Source organism: Nicotiana tabacum, chromosome 16, assembly GCF_000715075.1.
Source record: "Nicotiana tabacum cultivar K326 chromosome 16, ASM71507v2, whole genome shotgun sequence".
Classification (NCBI taxonomy): domain Eukaryota; kingdom Viridiplantae; phylum Streptophyta; class Magnoliopsida; order Solanales; family Solanaceae; genus Nicotiana; species Nicotiana tabacum.
In genome coordinates this window covers 154,793,996-154,804,208 of record NC_134095.1, presented here as the reverse complement: position 1 = coordinate 154,804,208, position 10,213 = coordinate 154,793,996, and the positions used below count along the sequence as shown (strand labels likewise).

The following is a 10,213-nucleotide window of genomic DNA, read 5'->3' as shown; positions in this document are numbered from 1 at the left end:
ATGAAAATTTTTAAATGAAATTTTAAGTTTTCCCCCTTAGCAAAGGGACATTGTCCCATATTGAAAGAGGAAGAGGTTTTTTATGGGTATATAAGCAATTGCTCTTCTTCTAGCTCTTAAAGAGTTGAGAAGAAGGCAAGCCTTGCGTCGTCGTCGTCGCTCGGCTCGGCTTCGGATTTGGTCAATTGATTGATTAATTTTTTGGACCAAATTTATTTGTTAATAGTAAAATATTAACAGAAATGTTATTAAATATTTATTTTAATAACATAATATTAATATTAAAATAAATATTAATATTAAATCCAATCCGTTTTTCTGTTTTGGTAACAGAAAATTAACTATCCTCTTCAATTTTCCCTCTTTATTTTCCCTTTTTATTGTTGAGTAAATAGCCATTTATGTTATGGCATTTATGTTGTGGCCGTTTTGCATAAACAACCATTCTGAAGAGTTGCACCTCTTCAGATTTCAGCCCAACTTTGGCTATAAATACAAGACTATTCTGTTCAGAATTTCCATACGATTTTCTGAGTTTCTCCTCCTTCTTCTGCATAGTTTAAACATCAAACAAAGCAACAGTAAGTGTGATTTGCTACACAACTTTGTGTTGTTGAAACACTGGGGTTTGAAGTACCCTACACCAGTGTGTAATTCGTTCTATCCTGGGATGAAATAATTCATAACCTTGGGTACTATGAGGGGATTAAATTCCTTAAGGAAACACTATGAATTCAGTGGGCTCGAATTGATTTTTTGTTATTTCGTTTACATTTCTGTTTATGTTCATTTATATTTTCCAGAATTATTTTACAAGTACAGTTTACTAAAAAGCTTAAGGAATTTAATATATTTTTTATTTTTGTACTCATTGTTTCTGGAGAGTAAAACCTTTGTGGTTTTGTACTCTATTAAACTCTACGTGATTTTAACGGTTGTGTCATTCTTTTATAGAAATGACTAATGATAATGTGAACCAAGTTGTTCCAATGGTGACTGTCAATGCCTCAACGAGCCAAACAACACCGGCAGCATTGGCACTAGCGGAGAAACCCGAAAAAAATTTCGGGATTGATTTCAAGCGCTGGCGGCAAAAAATGTTCTTCTACTTGACTACTCTAAGTCTCCAGAAGTTCACCAAGGAAGATGTTCATGTGTTGTCCGATGAAACTACAGAAACTGAACGCTTTCTCGTGATTGAGGCGTGGAAGCATTCAGATTTTTTGTGCAAGAATTATATTCTAAGCGGGCTGGAGAATGCTTTGTATAATGTCTACAGTGGCGTGGAAACGTCAAAGGAACTGTGGACTGCGCTTGAAAAGAAATACAAAACTGAACATGCCGGTTTGAAAAAGTTCGTTGCTGCAAAGTTTTTGGACTACAAAATGGTAGATAGCAAGTCTGTTATTACCCAAGTTCAGGAATTGCAAGTGATTATTCACGATCTCCTTGCTGAAGGTATAAATCAAATTAATACTCATGTTGAAAGTAGTAATCTCAGTATTTTTACTATCAGAAATTTCATTAAAGGTTTTGTCATCAATAAAGCATTCCAAGTAGCAGCGACGATTGAGAAGTTGCCTCCTTTGTGGAAGGACTTCAAAAACTACCTGAAACACAAACGCAAGGAGATGTCCCTTGAAAATCTCATTGTTCGGTTGAGAATCGAAGAGGACAACAAAGATGCAGAAAAGAGAGACCGTGGAAACTCAACAATAATGGGAGCAAATATTGTTGAAGAGAACAAAAAGAGAAAGAAGGCTTCTGGACCGAAATACAACCCAAGCAAGAAGCGGTTCAGTGAAAATTGCTACAATTGTGGAAAAGCCGGATACAAATCTACGGAGTGTCGTGCTCCGAAGAAAGACAAGAAGAAGAGTCAAGCAAACATGGTTGAAAAGCATGATGATGTTGATGACTTGTGTGTCATGCTTTCCGAGTGCAACTTGGTGGGCAATCCTAAAGAGTGGTGGATTGATTCTGGAGTCACTCGTCATGTTTGTGCTGTTAGAGAAGCTTTTGCTATTTATGCTCCTATTGGACCCGATGAGACGATTTTTATGGGAAATGGTGCAAAGGCCAAGATTAAAGGATGTGGGAAGATATTTCTCAAAATGACTTCCGGCAAAGTGGTGACTTTGAACAACGTCTTTCATGTTCCCGAGATTCGAAAGAATTTAGTCTCTATTGGACTTCTTGTTAAGAATGGTTTTAAATGTGTATTTGTATCCGATAAGGTTGTAATAAGTAAGAACGAGATGTTTGTAGGAAAAGGTTACCTCACCGAGGGCCTTTTCAAGCTGAATGTAATAGTTGTTGAAAATAATAATAAAATTTCAGCTTCGTCTTACTTACTTGAGTCAAATGAATTATTGCATATACGTTTGGGTCATTATCTGTATTTTCTAATAGTATTTTGCAGGAAATAAAAATATCATGATAAAGCACATAAAGGAATAAAAAGAGAAGCATGAAGCATCATGGCAATAGAAGCACGACGCATCATGGCAAAAGAACCACGAGACATCGTGGCACCTTATGAGATTTGATGTCTATAAATAGGATGTTTGTGTTGAAAGGGGAGGGAGATAATACGTGCCTAATTAGCAACTTTTCTCTAGCTTTTGTCTTTACTTCTTTCTTTATCTCTTGCACTTTCCTCTTGTAGTTTTTGAATTTTCTAAAGAGTGTTGATAGTATTTTAAGAATATCTTTCTTTGTGAGATTTAAAGACTCTATAATGGAGTAATCTCTTTTGTTGGGATAGTTGATGAAGCTCAAGATCGTTATAATATTAATCTCAATTTTACTACATGCTTGACCTGAAACGTTCTAATTATATTTCAATATTGTGCTGGAATATTAGTTTTAATTAATTATTATCACTTCTATCTATTTATTCTCCAAAGTTACTTGTATGTCAATTTTGTAATTCTTACGAAGCAAAATTAATATATGATAACTATTGGGTAAAATAATAAAGTGAGAGTAATTCTTTTTAAGCTATCATTCCAAGTCTGTAATCTTGTTTACTTCCATTCTAATTCTCACGGAGGAGTTGTAGTTGACAAGATTATTAATTTTTAGTAAAAAATAATCGCAAAAGGTTTTTGCTATCTTTTAGCACAATTCAGGCAAGAAAATTATTTCAGTTTAATCGTCACGAGTCATATATCAATTGATTTACATAACCTCGCGGAGTGTTATTAATTGATTATTTCTTAGTGAGCAAAATATAATTGTATTAGCAATAAACAGTTATTCCTAAGAGAAATACATGTAGAAGATAAGATTTTATTATTAACACGCTATCGAGTGAATTCAATGATTCCCAACTCTTTTTAAATATAAATCTTCCGAAAGTTATTTTGTTTCAACTTAAGCAATTTAAATTTTCAACAAACAAAACTTCATCAATCTGATTCTCTCAAATAGTAGTAAGAATATTATAAGTTTGTAGCTAGATTCTCCAATCTCTGTGGGACGATATCATAAACTATACTAGAATTTGACAAAGTACGAGTAACAAAATCTTATTCGCATTGGCCTCGTCAAATTTTTGGCGCCGTTGTCGGGGATTGGCACAAGTCTACTTCAGAATAAATATTCTGTTACTAATTTGGGAACTTACTATTAGTATTATTATCTTTGCTATCAATATTTACTAAATATTACTACTATTACTTTTACTATTACAAGTACTAACATCTTATACAAGTGTTATTATCATTTATCCTTCTTATCATCATTATAGCATAGCAGTCACTATTAATAATACTGGTACTACTTATAACTATATTCTATATTAGTATTATATTATTATTTTCCATCGTTAGTTACTGTTACTACTAACTGATTTCGTTTACCATTTTTTTCCATAACATCTATTGCTAATTAGTACTAATATAATTACTATTATCATATACTACTATTATTATTATTATTATTATTATTATTATTATTATTATTATTATTAATAATAATAATAATAATAATAATAATAATAATAATAACTACAACAACAACATTATCATACTACTATTTTTATTTGATCGCTTATTATTTTTGTCATCTTTGTTGTCCTTGTTATTCATCACTTTCTTTTAATTATTTTCTTCTAAGTACTACTACTACTACCACTTTAGGAGTTAAGTTCAGTTTGTTTTTTTTTAGAATTTTGAGTAGTTTTGACCCGCTCTTCTATAAAAGAGTTGGTCAATTACGATCCTGAAATCGAAAGATTTCTTCGATTGCGCAGGAAAGGACAAGCATTATCTTCCCAGAGCATAGCTTGTGAAGGTATGGAGAATCAGGAAGTAGAAAATATCAATCCACGTGAAGTACCACTACCAGTACAAATAGAGGATCAATTTGATGAAGTGGCACCAAGGCCAGCAAACAAAATCCTAAGGGATTATGCTAGACCTGACCGCTTCAACTGTGAATCTAGTGTCAGAAAACCTCCAGTGGCAGCCAACAACTTTGAAATCAGGACTGGCCTGATTCAAACAATTCAACAGTCTTGCATCTTCACTGGAGACGCAAGTGAAGATCCACACAGTCATTTTATTGACTTTTTGGAACTTGTTGAAATAACTAAGTATAATGGAGTACCTCCTGAAACTATCAAGTTAAGTCTATTTCCTTTATCTTTAAAAGGAGATGCCAAGACTTGATTGCGAAGTTTGCCACAAGGTTCCATTACCACATGGGATCAAATGACTAAGAAATTTTTAAACAAATATTTTTTCCCTGCTAAAACCACAAAGTTAAGACAAGACATATCTAATTTCTTGCAGACTGACACAAAGTCAGCTTATCAAGCTTGGGAAAGGTTAAAAGCAATGTTAAGAAAATGTCCACACCACGATATTCCTGAACATATGCAATTGCATATTTTTTATCACGGGCTAAAACCCTCTTCTAGAAATGTGATAGATGCAGCTGCAGGAGGTTCAGTAATGGGAAAAAAACAGAGGAAGCGTTGCAATTGTTGAATGAAATTTCTGAAAATGTCATCCAATGGCCATCTGAGCGTATAATTATCAAGAAGGCCGCTACAGTAAATCAGGTTGATGCTTTAAGTACACTAACACAACAAATTATTTCTTTGGCACAAAAGTTTGAAACTTTTCAGGTGAATACACAACAACCAAGTCAATCTGAGGCTTGTGACATGTGTGGAGGAAATCATCAGAACCATGAATGTCAAGCAACCAATCACAATGATGAACATGTCAATGTCATCGGTTACAAGCAGTATTCTTTTGGAAGTCCAATGGCACAGAAACATTCAGAATTTTAATGGAGCAATTCAAATGGTGCAGAGAACTCTCAAAGCTTCCAGAAGCAACAAATACAGGGTCCACCCGGATACCAGAATCCAAACCATGGTCAATCAAACTTTAGACCTTATCAACAAGCAGGGCCCTATCAGCAAAGGCCTCAACAAGCTCATTCAAGTCTTGATGATCTTCTGTATAAGTATATTAAGGTCACTGATGAAAAGATGGAGAGCCAAAATTCATCCCTCAAAAATCTGGAAATACAGTTGAGCCAATTGGCAGCTCTTGTTTCAGAAAAGATTCAAGGTCCCTTACCAAGCAATACAGAGAAAAACCCAAAAGAGCACCTTAAGGCCATCACCTTACGATCAGGTAAGGAGCTTGATGAACCCTATGCAGACCAGTCAGAACAACAGGTAAACAACGGTAAGGATGTTGAAATACCCTCTAAACCATCTCAAAAGAATGAAGTCAAGAAAAAAGAAGAAAAAAATATTGAAAAATTGACTCTTCTCCCTGTGAATATTCCCTTTCCACAAAAATGAAAAGAAAAAAGCTTGACAACCAATTTGCAAAAATTTTGAGAGATTTTAAAATAAATTCACATCAATATTCCTTTTACTAATGCTTTGTTACAAATGCCTTCATATGCTAAATTTTTAAAGAAAATTTTGTCAAGTAAAAGAAAATTAGAAGAAGTTTCTGTGGTAATGCTTACGAAAAAATGCAGTGCTATACTTCAAAATAAGCTACCACAAAAACTTGGTGATCCAGGCAGTTTTACAATTTCATGCACTTTGGGAGGAGTATATTTTGAAAAAGTACTTTGTGATTCTGGAGCTTCAATAAATTTAATGTCATTTTCTATCTTTAAAAAGTTAGATCTTGGTGAAATAAAAGACACAAGTGTTTCTCTTCAGTTTGCAGATCAAAGTACTAAGAAACCTAAGGGAATAATTGAAAATGTACTCGTACGAGTAGATAAGTTTGTTTTCCTTGTAGATTTTATAGTACTTGAAATGAAAGAATGTCCTAATGAACCAATAATTTTAGGTAGACCATTTCTTGATACAGGAAGAACAATTATAGATGTTCATCAAGGACAATTAATTTTAAGAGTTGATGAAGAAAGAGTCATATTTGATATGCAAAAGATACTAAGATATTCAGGAGATGAAACATCATCTTCATGTTTTTCAATTGACATGATTAGTTATCTTACAGATGAATTCAAAGATGATCAATTAATTCCAGATTCAATGGAAAGATGTTTGATCAAATCAGGCACCACACAGGACGATGATCCCACCATCAGAAAAGAAGCTGAAATATTGGACAAAGATTCAGAAGAAGAAGAGATGAAATCCGAAAAAGTTCAATCAAAAATTGAACTCAAAACTCTCCGTTCTCATTTGAAATATGTTTATCTTGAGCACGAATTATTTCCAGTAATTATTTCATCTTCTCTTACTGCAGAACAAGAAAATAGTTTGATTAAAGTATTGAAAGCACACAAAGGAGCCTTGGGGTGGACTGTAGAAGATATTAAAGGGATTAGTTCGGCTATTTGTACACACAGAATCCTCATGAAGGATAGCTACCAGCCAATAGTTCAGTCGCAAAGAAGATTGAATCCATCAATGCAAGAAGTAGTGAAAAAAGAGATCGTAAAGATGTTGGCAGCAGGTATTATATACCCTATTTCTGATAGCCCGTGGGTAAGTCCCATTCAGGTAGTACCAAAGAAAGGAGGTATAACAGTTATAAAAGATGAAAATAATGAGCTCATACCGACCAGGACTGTTACAGGATGGAGAGTCTGTATTGATTACAGACGTCTCAATGATGTCACTAGAAAAGATCATTTTCCTTTGCCATTTATTGATCAAATGTTGAAAAGAATTGCGGGATATGGTTTTTACTGTTTTCATGATGGTTATTCAGGATATAATCAGATACCCATTGCACCAGAAGATCAAGATAAGACAACCTTCACATGCCCTCATGGAACATATGCCTATAGGAGAATGCCATTTGATAATATCATTAGAAGGTGTGTACCTAAAGAAGAGATGAATAAAATTCTATATCACTGTCATGATGGAGCAATTGGAGGACATTATGCAGCAAATCGAACAGCTTTTAAAGTTTTAGAAACCGGATTCTTCTGGCCCACACTCTTTAAAGATGCCCGAGCATATGTAGCACAATGTGACAGGTGTCAGAGAATAGGTAATATCACCAAGAGAGATGAGATGCCACTGCAATCAATACAGGCATGTCAAATATTTGATGTTTGGGAATAGATTTTATGGGTCCTTTTCCTTCTTCTCACTCTTTTGAATATATCCTTGTGGTTGTGGATTACGTGTCAAGATAGGTTGAAGCCATCCCTACAAGAAAGAACGATGCTCATACAGTGTGTAATTTTCTTAGAAAAAATATTTTTACCAGATTTGGCACACCGCGAGTCATCATTAGTGACCAAGGAACTCATTTCATCAATAGACAATTTTCTGCTTTACTGTCAAAATATAATGTGACTCACAAAACAGGAACACCATATCATGCTCAAACTCAAGGGCAAGTTGAGGTTTTCAACCGCGAGTTAAAAATAATTCTTGAAAAAACGGTCGGAATCTCAAGAAAAGACTGGGCTTTAAAATTAAATGATGCATTATGGGCGTGCCGAACAGCTTTCAAAATGCCAATTGGAACATCTCCTTATAGATTAGTCTTTGGAAAAGTTTGTTATTTGCCCGTAGAATTAGAACATAAAGTTTTTTGGGCATTGAAATCACTGAACTTTGATTTAACCTCCGCTGGTAAAAAGCAATTTATTCAGGTTAATGAATTGGAAGAACTGAGATTGGGAGCCTATGAAAATGCTAAATTTTATAAAGATAAAACAAAAATATGGCATGACAAGTTGATCCGACCAAAGAGTTTCAAAATTGGAGATTAAGTACTTCTTTACAATAGCCGACTCAGGTTATTCCCAGAAAAATTAAAATCCAGGTGGACGGGTCCTTACAATGTTATAGGTGTTACACTGTACGGGGCAATTGAAATTCAGAAAAATGGAGGAGACAAGTTTAAGGTAAATGGTCACTGTCACACCTCCTTTTTGCGCGCCCCGCCCCGAAGGGTTAAATGCGCGAGGGGAGTTTTTTCCAATTTAAGTGACGATATTCGAAATGGGATTATTTATTTAATTCAGAGTCGCTACTTGGGAAAGGTTTGGTTTTTGGTGTCCCAAGTCACCGGTTTATCTTGAATCCCAAATCGAGGAAATTTTCGACTTTTCCAAATGAAGTCTGCGAACCAGAAATTCTAAGTAAGGAATTTTGTTGACCCGAGGGAAGGTGTTAGACACCCTCGAATCCCGTGGTTCTAGCACGGTCGCTTAAATTGTTATAATGGCTAAATATCTGATTTAAATACATGTTATGACTTACGTGCTTTTATTAAGTTTAAACCGCTTTTATTATTATCATTTATTTTTTATAGAATTGCAACGTCGTGAAAATGCATCTCAAACCACGTCACAATCAATGCACCCGTAGTTGTTAACACATTTCGACTCCGTTGAGATTTGAATTTGGGTCACATCAATGTGCACCCGTGTTTAAGAAGGTTAAATCATTAAAGGCGCGCCTAAAGCAACTAGTGTATTGTTATTTTGGGAAGGCCGTAAAATTCGCTAAACGGCCTGTCCCGAATTCTAAGTATTTTAATATATACATTTAGAGGGCCCCGCAGCTTGTGCATTTTTGTTTGTGGAGGCTCGTCTCATTTTATTTAAAAGGATAAACGTGCAGTGACTACATCTTTACTATGTTCAGTCTAAAATAGAAGAAGGAAGATACATGTCAATTCAAGTATATGCTTTGGGCCTACTTCTTATCAATTTCTGATTAATTATTTATAAAGTAAAAAAACGTCATACTTTATGAGAAATGTTCTAATTTGACAAAGAAATTACATGACAAAATGCTATGCTTATATCCAAAACATCTCTTGAATTGAATTCAAACTAGACTCATTTAGGCTAGATTAAGGGAATTAACCCACTAGGCATTATTACCACTGGGGGTTCGAACGTGCTCTTATATACTGCCTAGCGGGTCCTGATGAAAGAAACTAAAATAAAACAGAACATCATTGTGTAAGGTGGAAGTATTCTATCCTATGCATATCATTATAGCTAAACAAGAATCCGGTCAGTCACTATGTCAAATATTTGTACATTCTACGTATTGTATCATTACTTAACTCATATCAACAACAACTATAAACTAAGATACAAGAGGCTAAAACTCAGTTAAGTATTTAGCTAACTAGATTTTTTTTGCTATTGAATTACACACTAATCAATTTGTACAAAGAAATCAATAGACCATGAGCATTACGAACAGACATTTAAACTTCTTCGAACTCCTTTCATTTCATGCTTTCGAACTGTTACAGTTTACACCAACATGGGACTTGAAATGTGTACCTGGAATGCTGAAATGCAAAGAGGAAGAAGAGAATAACAGGGAAGATCAGCAGCAGCAGGAATCAGAGTAACAGCAGCAATCAAAACAACACAACAGAGCAGATTCTATTGCAAGAGGTGGAACTGTAGTTGAAGAGAAAGCAGCCAAATGAAGCAGCACACAGTGTGATGGAAACAAAACTCCAGACAATCCAATTCCGAGATATACCAAATGCAACAAAACACTAACAGTAATCTCGATTGAAACTTAGAAGAAGTAACACTGCCTAACACATTGACAACAAATGAACTTCAGACAAACAAAAACCAAGTTTCTGATTTCCTAATCTGTTTTATCTCTTTCTTGCTCTCTTTCTATTTCTGTATCTATGTGTATCTATGTATTTCTCCAAACCTCTCCTCTCAGATTTCTCTTGATCTTCTCTAT

At 34.6% G+C, this 10,213-nt stretch overlaps 1 protein-coding gene across 1 annotated transcript; it reads left to right on the top strand.

Moving 5' to 3' along the window:
- Positions 1 to 5,923: 5,923 nt before the first annotated feature.
- On the top strand, positions 5,924 to 7,591 carry LOC142170471 (uncharacterized). The gene has a single exon (XM_075232386.1). It carries the CDS (start codon positions 5,924 to 5,926, stop codon positions 7,589 to 7,591), a length of 1,668 nt encoding a protein of 555 aa, XP_075088487.1.
- The last annotated feature ends 2,622 nt before the right edge of the window (positions 7,592 to 10,213 follow it).